General features: G+C 47.5%; 1 protein-coding gene across 4 annotated transcripts in view; it reads left to right on the top strand.

Annotated features, from left to right (window-relative positions):
* The window catches only part of APBA2 (amyloid beta precursor protein binding family A member 2), a 118,581-nt gene that overhangs the window by 92,175 nt on the left and 1,454 nt on the right, over positions 1–24,952 (top strand). For all 4 annotated transcript variants that reach the window (XM_079953240.1, XM_079953242.1, XM_079953239.1 and 1 more), the window contains 6 exons: positions 545–631; positions 9,511–9,696; positions 10,920–11,099; positions 14,686–14,898; positions 15,992–16,111; positions 23,125–23,265. In XM_079953240.1, coding sequence (XP_079809366.1) covers positions 545–631; positions 9,511–9,696; positions 10,920–11,099; positions 14,686–14,898; positions 15,992–16,111; positions 23,125–23,265 — 927 coding nt within the window. The remainder of the gene's footprint in view (positions 1–544; positions 632–9,510; positions 9,697–10,919; positions 11,100–14,685; positions 14,899–15,991; positions 16,112–23,124; positions 23,266–24,952) is intronic.

The following is a 24,952-nucleotide window of genomic DNA, read 5'->3' as shown; positions in this document are numbered from 1 at the left end:
AAAGTATACTCTGCAAACCTAAAGTCTGCCCCCCTCCTGCCTCGGTGATCTAAGGAATCAAGACAACCATGAGTCTTAAGGCATCTCAGAAAACTTTACAAACCCATTGGGGCTTAAGCTCTTGTGGGCTAGAGCCCACTTTGTCAAAAGCCTAATGAATTTGTTAGTCTGCAAGGCATATTCTTGATGCAATAGAGTAATGCAACCAATCCCTCTTGAACTTGTTACTCTTAAACGGGTTTCTCTTGTCAAGAGAATTCATCTCCTGTTCCCTTGCTGGCTCCATCTTCTGAGATGCCAACATGAGAAATCCTTATTTTAGGACACCCTCAAGTGAACTAGGCCCTAAGAATGCTCCTCTCTCAATCTCTGTTTGTGCATGTATATTGGAAATGGACCCTTCCAAATATCTGTTCTGTGTTGCAGTAACTTTGTACAGCTTGGTCATTGTACTCCCATCATGTCTGAAATAGGTGGTTGAGGAAGGCACTGTTTTCAAGAGAAGAAGTCTTGAGTAAGTTCTTTCCTTCTATTCTTTTTTCAGAGCTCTGAGGGAGATTCACAGGCTTTGACAGAAGTGGATTTATTCATCTCCACACAGAGGATTAAAGTTCTGAACGCAGATACACAGGTAACAGGCATACAATCCTGATGCCGCAAAACGAGCATCTAGAGCTGCCTTCAGCCCTCTGGTGCCCTTCAGATGTTCTGGACTACAACTCCTATCAGCCCCAGCCAGCACCAAAGGGATATGGAAGTAATCTAGCTCTACCAGTGTTTCTCCAATTGGGCCCTCAGCTGTTGTTGGACTACAGCTCCCATCATCCCTGACCATTGGCCCTGCTAGCTAGGGATGATGGGAGTTGTAGTCCAGCAACAGCTGGGGACCCAAGTTTGAGAAACACTGCTAGCCTCTGCCAGAGCTTCAACTGACAACCCTCCTTTGAGATTATGTAAGCCTACTGTCACTCATGTGAGACCTTGTGCCTGGAATAATTTAGCACTCATTTCTGTGTTATCTGGTTCAAGGTGGGACCCAAACCACCACCCATTTGCAACCCCCTTAACCCTAAAAATAGTGAGAGTAAAGTGACAAAATTTGGAATGATAAAACATCATGGTTCTTTCCTGCTGTTTCCATGGGGGAATTAAGGGGGCGGGGAGAAGCAGGCATGTGTGGAAAGGGGAGAGTAGCAGTGTTGCCCAATGCCATTTGTCGTTGTGTGAATGAAATTGAGTGTGACATATAGGGATAAAAAAGCCACCGTTCTATCATGCAACAGGTACTGCAGTGAGGTAGGAACACTAGAAAATGGGGCAGAAGCACTAGCGTGATAATCAGGAAAAGCAACACAACATTCCATTGTGTGTTGTGTCTCTTCGTTAGATGGTAAACCTGCAGGTTGGGATTAGCCATTTTTTATCTCTGTAGTCTGGTCTTTTTAAAAATAAGAGCATACACAGGTCTGCTAAGTTTTCCATTCAGGCCAGCTGCCCACGCTGTCCTTTCACATTCTCAATACTTTCTGCAGGATGATTGCTCAGATCCTCATTAAAATCCCCCATCGTCATTGCCTCAGGCCCGCTGTTAAAGCTTAATAAAATGACAAATGGTAATGGGACCTGCTAGCCGCTGCAACAAATGTATTCCATAGTTGCATTTCGCTGTTGCACATAAATAATAATGAGTCAGTTCAAGGGTGTGTGTGTGTGTGTGTGTGCGTGTGTATGCGCACGTGTGTGCACGCGCGCACACAGTGGGAAGGAATGGGAGCTGTTTCCTTGGTGTGTGAGCATCAAAAGCCAGAAGCAAGATTTAACAGTCAACAAATCAATTTGTTCCTCAATGGGATGGGTCAGGCTTGCTCTCTAAATAGATATCCCTTGGCTTGGCTCTTGAGCTCTCATTGTGCAGGGAGCCTCAAAGCCAAACTGCCAAGGAGTCTCTGTCCGTCCTCACTGCTGGCAGTCTGGGGGTTAATGTCATAGCCAAGGGATGCAGCCGCTCCCAAGGCAGTTTGGTTGACACAACTGGTGTCCAGTTACATAAATGTGATCGGTTGACAGTGAATCCCTAGCAAATAGGCCTTTTGAGAAGGGGGCTGTGACAGAGCACTACCATTGCCTGCAGCATGGTCCTGCCACCAAAATAATGGATTTCAAACTGAAACAGGAAATGAGGTATATGTGTTAAATCTGTCTCACCCTCTCTGTGCTTGGAAGCTGAAAGCAGTCCCTTTTCACATTCTGTATACCGGGGGTGAGGAACATTTTCCAGACTGACAACCATCTTGGGCCATCTTTTGAGGGGCCACAGACCAGTAGTGGGTGGGGTCAGAGGGAAAGAATGGGTGGAGCAATGGTATGACTCTTACCCCCAGCCCCATACACATCTCTTCATCCAGACAAGCAAGAAGTATTATCACAGTTGAAGGACACATTCCAGCCAAGCAAAGAGCCCTTCTGGATGGTGAGAAGCAGGGCCAAGGAGGAGTATAGCACACACACTCCTTGCAGAGGAGAGCTCATGGCCTATAGTGGAACCAGCCAACTTTCACATAGGGCCCCCTGGGAGAGCCACGTAGTCTGTAATCCTGCACTCATTCAGGAGGCCAGGAAGGAGCCACCAAGCTGATGCTCAAAGCAGGGATTGGGGGGGGGGGATGACAGGGAATGGGGGTCACAGGTCTGCTATCATAGGCAGCCATCTCAAATACACTAAAGGTAGGGGGAAGCCAAAGGCAGGTCTTCGGCTTGCAGTGGCTGCTTAAATTAACACCACTGTTGCCAAGCTAGTGCCTTCCAGCTATTTTTAAAGCTTCTTTAATGTGTGATCCTGAGATTTCAGACAAGCTTCAGTTTTGGGGTGTCCCTACGGCCCCCAGTTTGAGTCTTAATTACTCAGTTTGTGGGGCAGCACAAAACATGGTGTTTGTAGCACAAAACTTTGGCACCTGTTTAGTGGCAATCGGACAGTTATGGATTTTTTGGCATTAACTTGTGACCTCAATTTGCTTTGTCAATTACTCGGTTTGGAGGGTGGCACAAAACACAGGTTTCGCAACACAAAATGGCACAAACTAGCACAAAACCTTGGCATCAGTTGACAGGGGGATCCAGAATTTCGGGGTCACACGTTAATGAAGCTTTGATTACAACTTCCATCAGTCAAATGCATTTGCAGATTAGTTTTTGTTATGTACTGGGTTGAATAGGATCCAAACTGCAGCAGTCTGATTGGCCCTAGAACAATAGGATCCAAAAGGCAGCAGCCTGATTGGTCCTAGAACAATAGGATTCAGAATGCAGCAGTCTGATTGGTCCTAGAACAATGCAGCAGTATGATTGGTTGGCAGGAACTACCCAATCATGCTCCAGATAGAAGTGAATCCACAACCTGATTGGCTTACAGTAGAATTCCGGAATTAGCCAGTCATGTGCAGCCCATTGTGTAAATAATGTATATAAAGCAGATACCTTGAGGGGACTTTCATTCATTCCTCCTCACCACTATGAGCTGAATAAAGAGCATGAAATCACTTGGCGACTCTGAGTATATTTCACTGGCGACGAAGGTGGGATCCCGCTGAGCTGACTGCCACACACAGCACCGCAGCACCGCCACCTGCCGCACCGCTGCCTCGCACCGTGTATCCAGGCTTCAGCTCCGGGACACAAGGAACTCAGAATGGCAACCAACAGCAGCTTCTCACCGTTCAACCCAGCATCTGGAGACTGGGAAGCATACGCCTCCCGTTTCACCTTCCTCCTAGAAGCCAAAGGGGTCACCGATGAAGAAGACGCCAAGAAGAGGGCAATATTCTTCAGCGTCTGCGGAGAGGAGACGTTTGAAATCGCCCGGGCTCTCCTTGCGCCTGAAGACGTCGCTACTGTTCCATACAAAACAATAATGGAACAGCTGAAGGGGCACTTTTCGCCGCAGCCCTCAGTGGTGGCTCGTCGAAATGCCTTCTACGCAAAGCGGCAAGCCCCTGGGGAAACCATAACTGGGTTTGTGACCTCTCTCCGCCAAGCCGCCCGGTTCTGCAACTTCTCAGAGCTGGAGAACATGCTTCGTGACCGCCTCGTCGGTGGCCTGAGGGATGAGAAGCTGCAACGACGCCTCTACGCTAAGAAGGACCTAACGTTCCAGGTCGCTCTGGAGGAGGCCCTGGCAACGGAAGCTGCCGAGAGGTCGACGCAAGAGGCACGGCCGAGCCAGCCATCCCAACCGAGGGTCCACCATGAAGACCTCACCGACGACTCAGGATCCAACAGGGAGGAGGTGCACCGAGTACAGCAGCGCACTCAAGCAGCCCACATACCACAGCTGCCTCGACGAGAAGGAGGGAACTGCGCAAGCTGTGGAGAAAGTCACGAGAGGAGGACCTGCCGTTTCCGCAACGCAGAGTGCAGGCAGTGCAGAAAATCGGGACACATCGCCCGGGTGTGTCGGGCTCGGCCCACCCGACGCCAGGCATCAGATGACCAATCCAAGAGCCCCAGGTCCCGGGGCCCAACGCACCAAGGCAACTCGACTGAGCTCACGGACTTCCAGGTATACCAGTTGCCCCACCCCAACGTAGAGAAAATTTATGTTGACGTACAGATAGAGGGGGCCCCATGCCGCATGGAGCTTGACACGGGTTCAACTCTATCCATAATCTCGGCAAGGACCTTAAGGAAACTGTGTCCTACTGGGGGTCCCAAACTCAGGCCGGCCCCATTCACCCTCCGGGACTTCCAGAAACGTAAGGTCCCCACAATGGGGGTGGGGACCTTCAGGGTGCAATACCGAGGGCGGACGCGGCAACTGGAATTGCTGGTGGTCAAGGGCCCCTACATTAGCTTACTGGGATTGGCATGGTTTGGACCACTGGGGCTAGCCGTCACCGGGGTGAACCACACTAGCTTACAAGTGGACGTGGACGCCATATGCAAGGAATTTCCGGGGGTTTTTGATGGGAAATTGGGACAGTATACGGGCCCCCCAATTGCTCTACAGCTTGACCCCGCAGTACGACCGGTCAGGCTCAAGGCCCGCCGGGTCCCGTTCGCCCTGAAACCCCGTATAGACGAGGAATTGGACCGGCTTGTGGAGCAAGGAGTGCTGGAGCCGGTGCCTAATGCCCCCTGGGAAACCCCAATTGTCACACCCGTCAAGCCTAATGGTGCGGTCCGCATCTGCGCAGACTACAAATGTACCATAAACAAGGCCCTTACGGCCCATGCATACCCAGTGCCAGTGGTCAGCCATGTTCTTGCCACCCTGGCTGGGTCGAAAATTTTTGGCAAGCTGGACTTGGCCCAAGCATATCAACAGCTGCCAGTAGATGAGGCCACAGCAGAGGCACAGACGATTGTGACGCACAGAGGAGCATTCAGGGTAAAGCGGCTGCAATTCGGTATCAGCGTGGCACCAGGCATATTCCAGAATCTAATGGACTCTCTACTTAAAGGGATTCCTGGCGTCACCCCCTTCTTCGATGATGTGTTGATTGCCGGGCCCACACCAGAGGAGTTTGAGGACCGCCTCCGCACCGTTCTGCACCGTTTCCAGACGGCGGGTCTCAAGGTGAAGCGGGAAAAATGTCTACTAGGAGTGCCTCAGGTGGACTTTCTGGGATTTATGGTGGACGCAGAAGGGGTCCACCCGACTGGGGACAAGGTACGGGCCATTTGTGATGCCCCAGCGCCCAAGAACAAGACTGAACTTCAGGCCTTCTTGGGACTATTGAACTTTTACCATTCCTTCCTTCCCCACAAGGCGGCGGTAGCGGAGCCCCTACACAGACTCCTGGACAAGCGGGCCCCTTGGGTGTGGGGCCAGCGCCAGGAGGCCGCATTCCAGGCAGTCAAGGACTTGCTTGTCTCAAACTCGGTCTTGGCACACTTCGACGAGAGGCTGCCGGTGGTGCTAGCATGCGACGCCTCGCCCTATGGAATTGGCGCTGTCCTGGGACACCAACTCCCGGATGGAAGAGAGGTACCAGTGGCATACTTTTCCCAGACACTCAACGCAACCGAGCGGAACTACTCGCAAATCGACAAGGAGGGTCTGGCAATCGTGAAGGGAGTAAAAAAATTCCATGATTTCTTGTACGGGCGGCCCTTCACCGTGGTGACTGACCACAAGCCGTTGCTTGGCTTGTTTGCCCCTGAAAAGCAGACCCCCCAAGTGCTGTCTCCTCGCGTCCTCAGGTGGTCAATTTTCCTTGCCAGCTACCAGTATGCACTGATTCACCGTCCAGGGAAGGCGATGGGCCATGCGGACGCCCTCAGCAGGCTACCACTACCGGAAACAGGCCCCGACCCAGCACCTGCACAAGAGGTTATGAGCCTGGAGCTGCTTCCTGACCGCCCCATTCAGGCACAAGAAGTTGCACACCATTCCAAGAAAGATAGGGTCATCTCCCGGGTCCTGGACTGGGTGTGGAGGGGATGGCCCAGCAGCAGCCCCGGGCCAGAATTCGCCGGCTACACAACCCGCAAACATGAACTGTCGGCCCACAAGGGGTGCCTGTTATGGGGAAGCAGGGTCGTTGTTCCCCAGCCCCTCCGCAAAAGGGTCCTCACAGCCCTACACGAGACACACCCAGGGGTAGTAAGAATGAAGGCCCTTGCCAGGAGTTATGTGTGGTGGCCAGGGATCGACGGAGAGATAGAGGCCTGGGTCAAACACTGCCAGGCCTGCCAAGAATGCCGCCCAGATCCCCCAAGGGCCCCAGTCCAGTCCTGGGAGTCCGCCCGAGCACCATGGTCACGCCTGCATGTGGACTTCGCTGGCCCCTTTCAGGGGAAAACATTCTTCATAGTGGTGGACTCCTACACCAAATGGCTGGAAGTCGCACTGGTACCGTCCACTTCTACGTCCGCAGCCATCCGGGTACTACGCAGGCTGTTTGCAACCCACGGGCTCCCTGACACTCTCGTCTCAGACAACGGGACTGCATTTACGTCAGGAGAATTCCAAACCTTCACAACGCAGAACGCCATCCGCCACATCCGTTCGGCGCCATTCCACCCTGCCACCAATGGCCAAGCAGAACGCATGGTGCGGACCACCAAGGACACCCTTCGCCGTATGACACAAGGGGATTGGGAGTACCGCCTTGCCACATTCCTTCTAGCACAGCACAGCACCCCCAGCTCAACGACTGGCCGGAGCCCCGCTGAACTACTAATGGGTCGGCGCCTTGCAATCAGATTGGACCGCCTTCACCCCGATAGAGCTCAGGATGAGGCAGTGGTGGGGGAAGGCAAGAACCCCCGGACCTTCGAGGCTCAGGACCCAGTGTACGCAAAGAATTTTGGGGCAGGCCCAGCATGGGTACCCGCCACAGTCACCAGGGTCACTGGCCCCGTGTCGTATGAGGTGCTAACGGATGGGGGGCAATGCTGGCGCCGCCACTGCGACCAGATACGGCGACGATTCCCAGGAGAAAACCAGGAGGAGGAAAGGGCAGAGGAGTCCCAAGGGAACAGAGGGGCAGTGAGGCCCATAGAGCACGAGGGGCCAGCAGGAGAGGCAGAATCAGTAAATACAGAGAGGACCCGCGAGGCCGAAAGGACACCGGAACCAGAACCACGACTGAGTGAGCCGGTTGCGCCAGACCAAACAGCCCCATCACAGCCAGCATCCTTGGAACACGAGCCAGAACCTGAACCCCGGACCAGGGAACACCCCAGGCCGCAACGCACACGTAGGCCGCCGGCGTACCTCGAGGACTATGAATGCGACCTCCCGGGCAGGACTGGAACTTAGAGGGGAGGGGTGTTATGTACTGGGTTGAATAGGATCCAAACTGCAGCAGTCTGATTGGCCCTAGAACAATAGGATCCAAAAGGCAGCAGCCTGATTGGTCCTAGAACAATAGGATTCAGAATGCAGCAGTCTGATTGGTCCTAGAACAATGCAGCAGTATGATTGGTTGGCAGGAACTACCCAATCATGCTCCAGATAGAAGTGAATCCACAACCTGATTGGCTTACAGTAGAATTCCGGAATTAGCCAGTCATGTGCAGCCCATTGTGTAAATAATGTATATAAAGCAGATACCTTGAGGGGACTTTCATTCATTCCTCCTCACCACTATGAGCTGAATAAAGAGCATGAAATCACTTGGCGACTCTGAGTATATTTCAGTTTTTGTGGCTGCCTTTTTCTTCCACTCACAGCTCCTTTGATCCAACTCTTGACCTTTGTCCCTGCAGATTGATTATTTGTTTGATCAGTGTGGACCATGAGGAGAAGCAGGAATGGAGGCAGATGTGCATTCAATTTGCTGTCCTCTGAACACTCATCCCTGAATTCTATTGTCTTGTTTTAAAAATACAGTAGCAGACTTTCATTTCTTGCCTAGGGGAAATTCCAGCACCCGCATCTTCTAGCATTCGGCTTCCTCTCCCCTGCTTTCTAAATTGTACATTTTCAGTAATGTCTATTATTTCCCTTATTTGATCTCATGAATGCCTCTCATTCCTTAAGTGCGCGTGAATTTTAGTTGTGTTGATTTGAGCCATATAGCCATTCTATTTGTTTTATTTGTCAGAGACTTGTTGAACCCATTTCATTTTGAAATGCTTCATTTTGAAATGTAAGAGGTGCTTTGCAGAATATAATACTTTTCATATGAGTACTGCATTATATGTGGCTTAACAGCCAAGGTTTTTAAAGCACCAAATTTAATTAAAAGCACAAACTAAATGGCTTTAAATTGAGCTGCATCCAGGGTCTCTAAATGCCCATTTAATTAACTGAAATGTTAGATGTGTGTGTGTGCGCACACGTGTGTGTGTGTGTGTGTGTCCCCACACTTTTGGCTTTTTATTTGAAATGACAGTTTGAGTTGCCTACATCATTTATCAAAGAATAAGAAATCAATGATTCTTTCTATATACCAATAGGTAATGGTAAGATTTTTCTGAAGACTAGCACACTCTAAAATGACCTATAATGATTGGCAAAAGATTAATCAAATTTGCTTTTCAGTGCAAGTTCAATAGGAGCTGATTTGTACATCACACAGGAAGAGGCGGGAGAATTCTGGATATTTTTCCTGCAGATTATTGGTGCAGGATTGCAGTGAAGTGATGAACTGAAGCATGGAGACCATAAGAACTTTGGAGGAGCTCTGCTGGCTCAGGCCAAAGCCTGTCTAGTCCAGTGGCCTCTTTCCCATTCAGATGCCCCTGAGAGCCCACAAGCAGGACATGAGGAAGATGGGGAACTTGCCAGTCTAGGAACAGAACAGAGCCTGGACTGGACTGGACCAAAGAGTTCAGGGATGAGGAACCTGTGACCCTCCAGATATTGCTGGGCTCCAGCTTCCACCAGCCTTGGTTCAGTTCTGGGCAGCAGAAGTGGGCTGGCACATCCGTTTCAAGGCAGTGGGGCACTGTTCTTCTAATGTTTTCTCTCTTCTTCTTTATAAAATATGAAGGAACATGCATCATTTTAAAATAGTTGGGGGCCCATGTTGATAGTTTTGGCTTATCGGTTGCTCCTAGGAAACCATGATGGACCATGCACTGCGCACCATCTCCTACATTGCCGATATAGGTAACATCGTCGTTTTGATGGCCAGGCGCCGGATGCCCCGGTCAGCTTCGCAGGACTGTATTGAGACGACCCCCGGCGCACAGGAAGGAAAGAAGCAGTACAAGATGATCTGCCACGTCTTCGAATCAGAGGATGTAAGTGAACGACATTTGGAAAAATGCATTATTTAGAGGTTGTGCATGACTGAAGCTTTTGCTTGGTTAAGCCTTTCAGAGATGTTCAGGGCCAGTGTGTTTGCTGCCTTTCCATTCCCAAGAAGTTTCCTCTTTATTCCGCTTGGAATTCCCCGCTCAGAATGCACATCCGTGCGTTATTGCCCTTCTCCTGGAGTGTTTGAACCTTTAATAATTTACCTTACTTTTAAAAGGTCTTTTAAAGCAGACATGACCTAAAATGACAGCATAACATGGACTCATAGCTCAGTGTTATCTACTTTGACTGGCAGCTGCTCTTCAGGGTCTTGAGCAGAGAAAGATCTTCCCCACCATCTTCAACTTTTATTTGGAGATGACATGGAGCAAAGTTACTCTCTCCTACATGCAAAGCTATAATACCTGAACCATGGTCCTTCTCCCGCCTTGGGATGGTGAGCCGGGGGTCATCCAGATGTTCCTGGACTACAGCTCCCATCATCTCTGATCATGAGCCATGACGGCTGGGGCTGATGGGAACTGGAGTCGAGCTACATCTGGAGGGCCACAGGTCCCCACCCTTGCCCCACCCTTAAAGGATATCCCTTTCTTGCTGTCGTTGTGATGCAGACCATAGCTAGACCTTTGCAGCAAGGAGAACCGAAGGGCTGGCAAATCATTGCAGAGCAGTCAGAGCATAAATATAGGTCATCTAACACAACTGCCATGATTTAATTACATTACTCCTTAGTGAGCAATTGAATAGAATCTAGCTTAAATACCTTTCCTTACAGCCCTAGTGTAATGACTGGCAGTGGAATATGTATGTGACATGTGCTTGACTCTAGTTTAGTGTGCGCTAGATCATAGGCTTCCATGCTGTGGTCTGTGGATCATCAGTGGTCATGGAATACTAGAATTGTCCAACCCCTGCAGTGCAAGTCCATTAGCTTCTTCCAGGTGGCCCACAGTGGTCACTCTGCAGAGTGGCATAGTTACATGTGTATGATGAATGATGGGCATAGAGGCTGTTTCATTGTCCTTAGAACCTGGTGGTCCTCCAGAAGGAGTACAGCACAGCCAAGGAATAAAGCCAAGGCTGGCAGCAAGATGGGGTATATAATTTTAAATATTTTAAATAAAATACTTCAATGTCTAGCAATTGTACATCAAAATTGCTGAATAATAGGCAGAAAAATTATTCCACTTTTTTTTTTTTTTTGCAGGCTCAGCTGATTGCCCAGTCAATTGGCCAGGCCTTCAGTGTGGCATACCAGGAGTTCCTCAGAGCTAATGGCATCAACCCTGAGGATTTGAGTCAGAAGGAATACAGTGACATCATCAACACCCAGGAGATGTACAACGATGATCTAATCCATTTTTCCAACTCGGAAAACTGCAAGGAGGTTAATTTGCCCTGTTCTTAAAGCAAAATCATATGTTTTGTTGCTCCTTCTTCACTGTAGGATTAGGAATGTACATGCTGGGAACCCATGTGGAGTTTTAAGAACTCATTTGCAAACATATATTTTCATCGTATGCAAACAGTAACATAAAATTAAATTCACTGAGCTGGGTTTTGAATTTTGCTGTTGTTATATATAGTTAATTGAGTTTGGACTTTTTTCAAGCAGCCCCTTTACCCGTTCAGCCACCCCCAGCTTTCCCACACCTCCACTATTCACTTGTAAGAACATAATATGCCCCTGCTGGATCAGGCCAATGGCCCCTCTAGTCCTGCATCCTGTACTCACAGTGGCCAACCAGATGCCTCCATGAATTTGTCCAGTCCTCTTTGAAAGCCAGCCAAGTTGGTGTCTATCACTGCCTCCTGTGGGAGCAAGTTCCATAGTTTAACTACACACGGTGTGAAGAAGTGCTTTCTTTTGTGTGTCCTGAATCTTCCAACATCCCATGATGAACACACACATGGATGCGCATGGATAACAAACAACCTCATGGAGAAGGAAGGGGTGATGAATGAAAGGAAATAAATGAGCACCAAACTATTTATGGAGTCAATTTATGTTGTTGTTGTTTAGTTGTTTAGTTGTGTCTGACGCTTCGTGACCCCCTGGACCAGAGCACGCCAGGCACTTTTGTCTTCCACTGCCTCCCGCAGTTTGGTCAAGCTCTTGCTGGTAGCTTTGAGAACACTGTCCCACCATCTCGTCCTCTGTCGTCCCCTTCTCTTTGCGCCCTCCATCTATCCCAACATCAGGGTCTTTTCCAGGGAGTCTTCTCTTCTCATGAGGTGGCCAAAGTATTGGAGCCTCAGCTTCACGATCTGTCCTTCCAGTGAGGACTCAGGGCTGATTTCCTTAAGAATGGATAGGTTTGTTCTTCTTGCTGTCCATGGGACTCTCAAGAGTCTCCTCCAGCACCATAATTCAAAAGCATCAATTCTTCGGCGATCAGCCTTCTTTATGGTCCAGCTCTCACTTCCATACATCGCTACTGGGAAAACCATCGCTTTAACTATACAGACCTTTGTTGGCAAGGTGATGTCTCTGCTTTTTAAGATGCTGACTAGGTTTGTCATTGCTTTTCTCCCAAGGAGCAGGCGTCTTTTAATTTCGTGGCTGCTGTCACCATCTGCAGTGATCATGGAGCCCAAGAAAGTAAAATCTCTCACTGCCTCCATTTCTTCCCCTTCTATTTGCCAGGAGGTGATGGGACCAGTGGCCATGATCTTCGTTTTTTTGATGTTGAGCTTCAAACCATATTTTGCGCTCTCCTCTTTCACCCTCATTAAAAGGTTCTTTAATTCCTCCTCACTTTCTGCCATCAATGTTGTGTCATCTGCACATCTGAGGTTGTTGATATTTCTTCCGGCAATCTTAATTCCGGCTAGGGATTCATCCAGCCCAGCCTTTCGCATGATGAATTCTGCATATAAGTTAAATAAGCAGGGAGACAATATACAGCCTTCCCGTACTCCTTTCCCAATTTTGAACCAATCAGTTGTTCCATATCCAGTTCTAACTGTAGCTTCTTGTCCCACATAGTCAATTTATATACTGCTTAATTACAGGTGACCTAAAGCTAGATGTGATGTTTGTCATATAGTTTGCCCTTTGATAGTAGTTGTTTGTTTACCAATAGTCAATGTGGGGGGAGGAGCCAGATCAGGGCCAGGACAGAGGGGATGGGAACTTAACCCTTCACCCTTATCCTTGTCCAGATTGCAATTGCCACCACCCTGCAGCTTCTTAAAAAATATGTTTAGTATTTTCCAAAATAGCAAATATAAAACTGAACATTGCAAGGCAAAATAAAGTCCAATCATGCACCCCCATTCAGTGTGAGGTGGTGGGACTCCTCCATGAGGCTGAAGAAAAGGCATTTGATATTGTTGTGTGTCCACAACCCTGAGCAGTGAGAGACTCCAGGGGTTCCAGTGCTTACCTATGATTTTGTTTCCTTAACATGAAGGTCAGCTGGGACGGTGGTGTCTTTAGGATATATGGTTTTATTTACACATATATGCAACCTGAGCCATAAGATGGAGGGGCTCCAACAGATCTTGCCTCCCTGTTAGGTGCCTGGGGAGGGGACAAAGTAATAGCTGAGGATTCAGCACAGATGATGATGATGATGAATTATTATTTCTACCCCGCCCATCTGGCTGGGTTTCCCGAGACAAGAGAATCAAGCATCTCTCTGGCTTTCAGCTCAGCCAAAGTCCCTCTCACACAGTTGTAACTAGCTCTCTCATTTTTTGGTAAATAATTTTTTATTAATTTTCAATTACTAAAATCCAATATAAACCACATTTTATCAATTTCAAATTACAATTCAAATTCAAATACATATCAACTATAAAGCCAATTATACATTTTGTGTGGCCTCCCACGTGCTAGATTTCAAGTTGAGATGATTTTATTTCATCCTGCTTCCAAAGTCTTAATTAATCCAATTACATTCAGTCTTGATCTTAATCCCTTATCAGCAGCTACAAAGTTTTTGACTTCCATTCGTATTGGCGGGGAGCTTGCAAGGACAATTGTCCTCAAATCATCCTTGTTTATCCTTTGCTAACGGTCCCCGCTATTGTGGGAGTGGCATCTATTAAGGCAGACCAGAACTGGAAGCCCACAGTTGTAACTAGCTCAATCTTTGGCTGGGACTGATGGAAATAGATGCCATCTGGAAGATGCCAAATTGGGGAAGGCTAAACTAGTCTATTGCTTTTGGTGTCTCCCCTAATCCCCATGGCTTTGTTGAATAGCTCCTCTCCCTCTGCTCCACTTCACACTTGTAAATCTCAGTAAAGTATCAACACCTTGTATACATGAACACAGGAAACTGCCTTATATGAAATCCTGTCCACTGAATTGTGTCCACACTGTCTGGCAGCATCTCCCCAGGGCTTTAAAGGGGGGACACCCCCAGGACCTTCAGATGCCCTCCCACTGAGCTTTCCCTTCATGTCTCCCCCTGCCAATGATCCTTTTCCTTTTTCCTGAACAAAGCACATCTTTTTCATAGAATTCCAAGCCCATGCCCATCCTTATTGCTGTAGGATTATTTATTTATTTTTGCATCTTTTGCTAAGTGTTATATATTCAAAGTCAGTAATGGGCCTCCTGCTGTGGGGTAATCAGCACTGCACAGAGTAGGCCTGTTGCCTGCTGTGGCTTTACATAGAGGATGCATTGCTCATGTCCTGTGTCTTGCATCTTTAAAAAAGACATAGTGAGGCTGACTGTATGTTTCCAAAATGGCTTTGCAAATTCTTACACTGCAGGTCCAGCTTCCTAAGTACATATTCCCCATATTTGGCATGTTGTCCTTAAGGGACTTTTCCTGCTATTCATTCCAATGTCCACTGTTTTTTGGGGGGGGGGGCAGGGAGAAAGTGGGAGGGCTTTTGGATCCCATCAGAACATTGCATCTTTCCCCCCTAAGCTGGGCAAACACTTCCTTCCAGAATTCTGCAACCCTACAATTCCCACAAACATTCTCCCTCCAATTTGTTTTATTTTGCAGTTGCAGATAGCCAAACACAAGGGCGAGATTCTCGGTGTGGTCATCGTGGAGTCTGGCTGGGGGTCCATTTTACCTACAGTGATCCTGGCCAACATGATGAATGGGGCCCCTGCTGCTCGTTCAGGGAAACTCAGCATCGGGGACCAGATTATGTCCATTAACGGGACCAGTCTCGTGGGGCTTCCCCTGGCAACATGTCAAGGAATCATAAAGGTACTGTATGTAATGTCTCAGTCTGAATGTGACTGACCTGTATGAAGGACTCTATGACTTGAAAACAGAAACTCTGTATGTACTTTTGTTACCCAAGAAAAATCTTTTAATAAAAACATTTTAAAGGAAGGAAGGAAGGAAGGAAGGAAGGAAGGAAGGAAGGAACTGTTTGGGATGAGAGGGGAGGGGTCTGTCCTGTGGATTGTGGAATCCCACTTCCTAGAAATTCTACAATTACAAATTTTGATGTTGCCAACACTGTGGGTCTTACTGACAGCAAAGGGAGAAAGTGGGAGGATGAGATTGTCACCAGTTTATAAAATTCAAGGTAGTCGTCTCAAGAGCCCCGAGGCCTCTCTGTCTTGCTGAAGTCAAGCGGGTCTCTCTCTGGTTAGTGCCTGGCTTGGAGGCTGCCTGGGAATCAGATGCCTGCCACATTGGGTTCCATGAGGGGAGAAGGGCAGGACAGAAATCATGATGATGAATGATGATGATAAAAGCATGTCCTTAGTTGTTGCCTCATCTGCCTATTTGGTAGGTTGTGGAGGAATTGAAGCATTGGGGAACGCTTGCAAGCCCAAGGGCCACATTCCTTTGAAGGCAGGCTTCTGGGGGCCATATGCCAGTGGTGGCCATCCAGAGGGGCATTCTATCCATTCCAGCCGTTCCACCCATACCCCCCCCCCTTCTTACACACCCCTCCTTCTCCTTGCATTCAGGCAACCAAGACACCCACTGTTCAAGTTCAAGGATCCAAGTTCAAGTATACATTTGCACCAGGCAAAAGCATTTAAGGAGGGTGCAGAACAAGATTGGTTTTTTTTTTGGGGGGGGGGGACCTGAGGATAGTTCCAAAGGCCAGGGAGAGAGACCTGGAGTGCAGAGTCAATTCCTGGACCTGCGCCTCCTGTCCCCACTGCATTAGATCAATAAGATGAAAGACATCACTTCCCATGCAGGAGCCCTTTGGGTGCCCCAAATGGGATAAGACAGAAACACCATTGGACACAACCAACAATGAAGTGGCAGCCACTGGAAACTGCTTTCCTTTGTTTGTGATAAAGAACTTGCTAAGCTTGAGGACATTTTTCAGGGTCTTAAGAACCAGACGCAAGTGAAGTTGAACATTGTCAGCTGCCCTCCAGTTACCACTGTCCTTATAAAGCGACCGGACTTGAAATACCAGTTGGGCTTCAGTGTACAGAATGGAATTGTAAGTTCACTTTTCCTTGTACAGTAGTGTTGGTATGGTGGTTGGATTTGAAAACTATTGTCTTTGCTCAAAAAGAGTCAGATGGATAAGGATAATGGTTCTTATTTGCTGTTTTAAAAAATTATTACTGAGATTTTTCAAATAAACAAAAATTACATAATTACAAAACGCATAAGAAATAACTTAACTACAAGCTTAGTCCTTGTGCTACTTGTGGATGCGCAGAAAAAAGAGAAAATCCAAATAATTATTTAGAAAATACTCAAAGAGCGATATGGAAATCCAAGAAAGATAATTAGTAGTAGATTTTAATCTACAGACCAAAACTGTTTAGGTATAATCCCTGCCCCTAATGATGCTCTGGAGGAAGAACTGCTCCCTGCTGTCTCAAAACAAATTCAACAAACAGAGACCAAGTAACTGAGATTTAACTCCTCTAGGTTTTCTGTTACATTCTGTAGCTTTTTCTGCAACTGCTAACAGCCTTACCTTATTCCACCATCCCTTTAAGGTGAATTGGAAATGAAAATTTAAATTGCTGGGCTGCTTTGAGAATGCAATATTTAGCTGAGGAAAAAAGGCGAGTGAATTTTGCACATGGTGAAGAAAGTTGACAGATACATTTCTCCCACTGGCATAATGCACTCACCCAGGGCACTCCCATGGAGCTGAGTGTCAAAAAATTCAGGACAGACAAAAGTGCTTCTTCACACAGTGCATAGCTAAACTACAAAATCCACGCCTGTAGGATGTGATAATGACCATTAGCTTGGGTGGCTTAAAGAGGGTTAGAGAAATTTAGGAAGGATAAGGTTATCAGGGGCAACTAGTCATGATGGCTGTATATTACCTATGGAGTCATCATACCTCTGAATAGCAGTTGCTTGGGGCAACAGTCAAGAGTGAGGACTGTTGCTTTAATGCCATCCTTGTGGGCTTCTCAAAAGAGACACCTGGCTGGCTTCTGTGGAGCTGGGAGAGCTCAGTTGGTAGAGCCTGAGGCCCTTAATCTCAGGCTCATGGGTTCACATCCCACATTGGACTAAAGATTCCTGCCATGCAGGGGCTGGACTAGATCACTCATGTGGTCCCTTCCAACTCTACAGTTCTATGATTCTAGAACTAGATGGGTCTTGGTTTGATCAAGCAGACAGACCCTTCTTTGGTTATTACGATGACTTCTGCAAATAGCTCATTACTAGCCATGATATAGCCAAGTTCAGTCTCCTTGTTGAGCAGCAGTGAGTGAGGACTCTTGCTTCACAACCTGCCTTGAGGTTATCCGGCAGACAGCTGGCTGCCGTAGGAACAAGAGGCCCTTTCCATATTAGCCAGCAGTCCTGCTTGTAGATTCTTTAGAGGAGCTCAGATCTGAAAGAAGTTCATGCCAGGGGGCCACTAGGTGGCGCATCAGAAGATGGCTGACAATAACATCTCTCCAACCCACACAAGGTAATTTGGAGGCTATGATGGGGGTAATTAGCCTCCTTAACCCCCCCCCAGGATTGTGGGGGGGGGGGGACGGCCCTTGCCTGCTGTGCCCTATACCACCCCCGAATTTGTGGGGGTGGGGGCACTAGGCACAAAGCCCTCCTGTGGGATTCCGGCACTCCTGGACGCCGTCTCTGATCTGCGCCTCTAGTTGCAAGAATCTTCAAAAGAAACAATTTGGACGAGAAGAATTGCACATACTTCAAGGAAGGAGGGGGAGTAAAGACTGCTGACAGAAGAGATCTCTGATAACAAGACAAGAATAAAATATGAGAAGATACGTCAAGATACGGTATGGCAAATGACTGAGGGGGGAGGGGGAAAAAACTTTCCTCTTTTCTTATGTGATTAAACAAGAATCCCCTCCCCTAACGAGTCAGAAATGTCATTTTAAGGACTTAAGCTGTGGATTTAAGGCTGTGTGGAGATAAACTTTCGAACCAAAGCAATGTTTCAAGACGAAGCTGGAAAGTTAAGAGTTTTGGAATGACGCAGTTAAAAATGCCGTCGCCATTTTGGGAGGCATTGTTGGAGCTCTTGAGTCTGGGAGGAGAAAGAAAGAAATAGAGCTGTTTACATATCATGGGCCTGCCAACCTAGCAGTTCGAAAGCACCTCCGGGTGCAAGTAGATAAATAGGGACCGCTTACCAGCGGGAAGGTAAACGGCGTTTCCGTGTGCGGCTCTGGCTCGCCAGAGCAGCGATGTCACGCTGGCCACGTGACCCGGAAGTGTCTCCGGACAGCGCTGGCCCCTGGCCTCTTAAGTGAGATGGGCGCACAACCCCAGAGTCTGTCAAGACTGGCCCGTACGGGCAGGGGTACCTTTACCTTTACCTTTACATATCATGGATTAACTCCTCAGTGGGATTTAAGAGCGAGAAATGCCTAATTTATGATGGAAAGAGCGATGTTATCTACGAAGGAGATATATGGAAACCATCTGGACTTAGATTGGAAGAACGGGAAATTCACACAGGATTATTATATTTGCTTATCGGCTTAAGGAGACTAACAGAAGAGATCGTAAAAGAAAAAGAGAAATTATATGAACAAGATATGATGTAGAAACACCAAGATAAGACTGGATAGAATTATGAACTTTGTCTGGACTGATTGGGACTGATTTGGACATTAACGCAGTAATAAGAAGATGATTTGAATCCCCCTTTGGATCTTGAAGTATGGGTTCCCCCAACAAAATTTAAAAATTTGGCTTTGTAATTTGGAATTTTTGTGATGTGATTTAATTTGATGTGATTGGCCAGTTAATAAAAATTATTTTAAAAAAAATGAAAGAAGTTCATGCCAGCTGTTCTATTTGGAAGTCACCTAGTTGCAGCAGCAGATTGCTTTCTGAATAGGTTTCCCATAAGGCAGTACCACTTTAACTGGGGTTTGGTGCCATCTAGTGGCTGTTAGGCATATTCACAATTGGCCTCAATGCCACCCTGTTCAGTGAATGTCTAATGCAGGGCATAGCGAGCACTTTTGAAGGCAAAAGAGAAGGATCCACTTTGCCCTGAGGAGTAGGAGGATTTATAAAGGGTGAACCTGGAGTATTAGAACGTCATCTGACTGAAATTCTTTTCATATAACTATTTCAATGCATTATATGTAGGGCTGCTTCTGAAAACAGTTCAGAAACTTCAGGTGGTTCAGAAGTTAGTGACCAGGCTGCTCACTGGGACAGGATGGTTTGAGTGTATTACACCGATCCTGGTCCAACTGCACTGGCTACCAATTAGGTTCCAGGCCCAATTCAAAGTGCTGGTTTTGACCTATAAAGCCCTAAATGGCTCAGGACCACAATACCTCCAGGACTGCCTCTCCCCATAGGAACTGAGCCATCACCTGCAATCATCACCTGAGGCCTTTCTTTGTGTGCCTCCTCCATGAGAGGTCCAGAGGGTGGTAACATGAGAATGGGCCTCTTCTTCAGTGGCTCACTGTTTGAGGGATGCTCTCTCCAGGGAGGATCACCAGGTGCCTTGTATTACATATCTTTAGGCACCAGGTGTTGTGACGTGGGGTTTGTGATTTCAGCTCTCTTGACATAATATGCTGGAGACAGTTCTCTAGTAACACTTCTTTATTAAAGCAACAAGACTGAGACCTGAGGAGGGAGAGCTACATTTATAGGGACAGGGAACAAGCTAGAAAGGATACATTTTGGAGGGAACAATATCAGGCAATCACAGTTCTGCCTTTCGGAGGAAACCAATAAGACAGAGGATCCAAATACAGCAGCTTAAATGAACCAATAGTAGCTGTACCCTCTGGAACCAAAAGGCAGTTACTTTACCCTAATGCAATTACAGACAATAATAATACAGATATAAAATCCTTTGACTCAATACACAACACCAGGCAAAAACTTTCCTCTATAACCAGGCCTTTGGCCTTTCACCATCTTTGGCCTTTTAGAAGTGAGCGAGATGTTAATAATGTATTTCTTTTTCCTCTTGGCTTTAATAAATCTATGTGAGGGGGTTTCTCTGTTAGTTTGTAAGTTGCTTTGGTTGAACAAATTTTAGCAACAACAACAGCAGCAGCAGCAATATGAAAATGAATGCCTGTGTTGCAATTCTCAGTATATACTGAGATTTGTGATATTTCTGTCTTTTGCATTGTGTGATCTCATTCCATACTTTCTACCTTCCTGGGTTTTGTTTTTCACATCTTGCATTTTGCTTCTGATGTTGTTGTTAAACATTACTGCTGCCTCAATTTTACCTTGGCAAGGACTTTGTTTTGCATAGAGTCTAATGTGACGGTGGGGATCCCATGGCCCCCCAGTGTGGCTGGATTGCACTCCCCCCTCTATGACCATTGGCTCTGCTGGCTGGATTCAAATAACAACGTCAACATGGCCGCAAGTTTCCTATCTCTGATCTGATATATTCAAATAATGATAATTGCATGTATGCATGTTGAATTTCAAATGGGGAGCCAACCTGTGAGCATCTATTTACTGAAGGTAAAGGTGTGAATTTACCTTGCTGGATTTTTATGTTTTAATGCTGTGACTCAGGCTCCTGCCATATAGGCTGTGCCCTTGGATGTGCTCTGGGCTGCATCCCTGTGCAAGAGGGGCCAGCCCTCAGACCCTCACCCAATAGAAGGCGGCCTTAGCCCTCACTTTTCGCAAGTTTGCATAAAGCTGACATGGAGCTGCCTTCCCCAAGCTGAAGTCCTCCAGATGGTTTGCACCACAGCTCCAATCAGACCCAGCCAACCCAGTCTTAGAGCAATGGAAACCTTTCTCAACCTTGGCTCCCCAGATGGACCACAACTCCTCTTATCCCTGACTGCTGGCCCTTCTCACGAGGGATAATAGGCTGAGAAAGGCTGATCTAGACAGTTAAGAACCCATGAGGGAAGATTGGGTCAGTGCTGTGGTGGGCATTGCCAGAACCTGGGGCAAGGCAAGCATTGCAGCTCCTCTTTTGGACATTGTGCAGGAGGCAACAGATATATTTCACTGCGCCCCTGCGGCAGCTGCTCCTCACAGAGGTTGCCTGCTGGTTTCTGTGTTCCCTCTCTCATCACAGTGAGCTCCCACAGCTTCTCTGTGTTGCCATTGCAGGGGGTGTGTCTTGTCCAAGGACACATGCCGGGAGGGAGGCCCCAGGGAAGGACCAGCGTAGGCTAGGAAAGGTCTGGGCTCCATCCAGCAGGAGTTCTGCCCAGGGGCGGGCATACCTTCACCGGCCACACGGAGGAGGCACCACTGCAGCTCTGAAGGCCTAGCTAGCCTCCGGAAGGCGGAAGCCAGGAGCTCAGCCATGCAGCCTCTGCAAGAGAGCCTGTCATGGGGCCCTGGGTTGCGCCCCCTCAGAATTCTGCTCCTGGGGCCACATCCCCCTCACCCTATGCCATTTGATTGGGCATAGATTAGCATATGACATTCGTATGGAGCAAAAGTTACCTTTAGTGAAATGAAGCGTTGCTTTGATTGGAAGGCATTCAGACCAAGTATGAAGTAAGAAAGCCCTTGCTTATGAAGGGAAGCACATTCTTGACGGAGAAAAAGAGTTCTATAGCTCTAGGGAACTAACTAGTTGGAGAAATAATGAAGCCATGCATGCGCCTGTTCTCAAAAGATGCAGCCGAGGGGCCCTTGCACCACCAGGTCCAGAGGAGTGTGCAAACGGTAAGAACTTAAGAAGAGCCAGCTGCTGGATCAGGCCAGTGGCCCATCTAGTTCCGCATCCTGGATGCTGGATTCATTCCCATCTTAAACTGGACCTGATGAAACCTTCACCCCTGTGAACTTAATGCTGTCACTGTGTACACATTTGACCCAGAGATGACAAGTTGTTTGGGATCTCTTTGGGAATTTTCAACAGATAGTCCAGCAGCTGAGGGATTGAGATGGGGGGGGGGGAGAGATCTCACCACAAGAGCTTGGGGCATTTCCTGCCAGCCAGCCAGCTGTGTTCATCTTAGGTTCGTGAAGCACAGCTGGATCCCCCTTCCTCAGGCTTGAATTGATGAGTTGGCTTCTTGTCATCTCCAGCTGCTGCTTTCGGTCTGTTACCACTAACTGACCTGAAAGTAATTCAGGGCTGTTGATGCCCAGCCTAAAGAACAGGGAGCCGTTTCAAAAGTTTTCTGCATGTCGCCCCCACCTATCAACTGTGTTGTGCTATGTTGCAAACCTTCCTTGCTAAATAAACCTAGGACTCAGAAAGAGATTCCAGGCCCCAACTTGGAGGGAGAGATAGATACAGTATTTAGCCTGAAAAGCAAACCTAGCCTTGGAAATTAATCCCTCACGGTGGTCTAGAATCTGATCCTCTGGTTCCCAAACTTTTTCAGGAAATCCACCTCCTTGGTTCCATAAACTGTGCTTCCCATCCTACCTTACAAAAAGGCGTTATTGAGAATAGCAGTCTGCATGAAGAGAGATACTAACACAATAAAATTCAAAGCAGTAACAATTAATTGCATATTTATTCAAACAATACAACAAAAGGAAAAAAAGAGCATTGACAGGTATAAGGCTAGGAGACCATTTCCCCCCTAACCTGGGCCAAAACTGAAATAAAATATTTAGAGCAGTAGTTCGCAAAGTGGGGGGCGGGGACAGTAGGATTCCCTAGTGGGTTGCTAACAGGCAAGGAGGTGGCAGTTGAGGGGCACTGGAGGTGTAAATAACAATAAACTTTTGAAAATCTGGTAACACTGGATCACATTCCATTTCCCACCTCCTTGCCAAAGCCCGGCTTAAGCCGGCCCCTCAAGGGGAAGAGGCTACCCAGTAGCTGCAAGCCGCTGGAGGGCTCACTATGTTTGGGTCCCGCTTGCAGGTTTCCCACCAGGATCTGGGTGGCCAGTGAGAGAGCAGGATGCTGGACTAGATGCACCATTGGCCTGACCCATCAGGGCTCATCTTGTGCATTTACATCTAGGCCCAAGGGCAAAAGCTCATGACCTTCCTCCTAGTTCTGCAGGACACCTGGCACAACCTTAAAAAAAAAAAGAGAATGTGAATCTCTCTCCCTCTTTCTCTCTCCAGATCTGCAGTCTGATGCGAGGTGGGATAGCTGAGAGAGGTGGTGTCAGGGTTGGCCATCGCATCATTGAGATCAACGGTCAAAGTGTCGTTGCCACGGCTCATGAGAAGATTGTACAAGCTTTGTCTAACTCTGTGGGAGAGGTGAGGCTTCCAGAGCAGAATATTTTCCCCCATAATAAAGGACTATGACAGATTTAGTTTCTCCTTGTTGGAGGAAAGGGAAAGAAAAAAAATAATTTGTGTTCCATGAAACCAACAGTAGGCTGAATCCAAGATGGTGGCCTTGCCTGTTTTTCATCTAGTTTTCCAGAAAGATTGTGTGTTTGGATAGTGTGTGTGTGTGTGTGTGTGTGTGTGTGCTTTAAAAAAGAAAACTCAGATACATTATTCAATTTCAGTGTTAGGGGAGAAAATTAATCAAGTATTGGAAATCAGTAGATTCATGCACAATGATCATTTGTCTTCATACGTTGTGGTAGTTTGATGAATTGGCATTCAGATAGTTGACTGAAGAGAGCAGGCTTGTAAAACAGGCAAGAGATGTGTAAACCTTTGTCAAGATCTAAAGAGAAATTGGAAAGTGGGAATTTCAAGGTAGTATGCTGGAAAGGAAGAATTTATTTAATCTGTTGTCCCTATCCACACTAATTTGAGTTGCCTTGGAAGCAACATCCACCCCTTGTCCCATTTCTGTCTTGAACATCAAACGAATGCCCTTCTAAGTATAATGCCTGCATACCACCCTTATGGGAGAAGTGTAAGGATCTGCAGAAAGAAAGTATGTCAGGGAGAGGGCAGAGCTAGCAAGATTTCTGTGTGCAGGGTGTGGTTTCATTTCTTTTTGCATGCCAACACATTCAGACATTTCAGCCCCAGATTGATAATAATTTATTATTTATATGCCGCCCATCTGACTGGGTTGCCCCAGCACAATACATCACACCCTAAAAACTTCCCTTCAGATGTCTTTTAAAAATCACATAGCTGTTTATCTGTTTGACATCTGGTGGGAGAGTGTTCCACAGGATGGGAGCGACTACTGAAAAGGCCTTCTGCCTGGTTCCATGTAACCTCACTTCTCGCAATGAGGGAACCATCAGAAGGACCTCCGACCTCCGTTTCCAGTCTGGATGATGGGAATGGAGATCCTCCTCCAGGTATACTGGGCTGAAGCCGTTTAGGGAGGTTAGGAGGAGGACCCTGTGCTGTTTTGCAACCTACTTTCGAAGTGCCACTGAGAAGACAGGCAGTGACACCTTCCTCCTATGCCCTCACTGCCCTTGACCTCACTTACCAACACACATAAAATCCTATTGGCAGTGGTGACCCATGTGATTTTGGTGATGAAGCTACAGAAGCATGTAAACAAAATCACATGGTGCACTGCAGGGGGACCAACTATAGGCAAATGAAGGCAAGAACATGCCGGTGAAGAAGGATGGTGAGTTAGTCCCACCCACCCCTAATTTGTTTGGCTGTGTTGATGGTGCTGTTTTCAGACTGAATATTGAAATTATGAACTGTTTGGCACAGCCCTGATCCAGGCTGCTGTTGTTTGGATATGGTTTGATGCTTGCTTGTTTCTCAGCTGCTTCTCAGTGGGCATCTTGTCCTTGCCTTCCTTTGTCCATACCGCTGGTGTCTAATTCTGTTGGCTATGATGCAGCAAGTGATTTTGTTTACAGGCATCATTGATGTCATCAACACAATCACAAGTGTCACCAGAGCCTGATTTTATGGCACCCTGGTTAAGTGAGGCTGAAGGCAGTGAGGGCAGAGGAAGAAGATACTGCCACATTCAACACAGCAGATCTTAACCGCTGCCAAT

The sequence above is a fragment of the Podarcis cretensis genome (assembly GCF_951804945.1).
Source record: "Podarcis cretensis genome assembly, chromosome: 14".
NCBI classification, from domain to species: Eukaryota; Metazoa; Chordata; class Lepidosauria; order Squamata; family Lacertidae; genus Podarcis; species Podarcis cretensis.
This window is presented reverse-complemented; position numbering and strand designations above follow the sequence as displayed.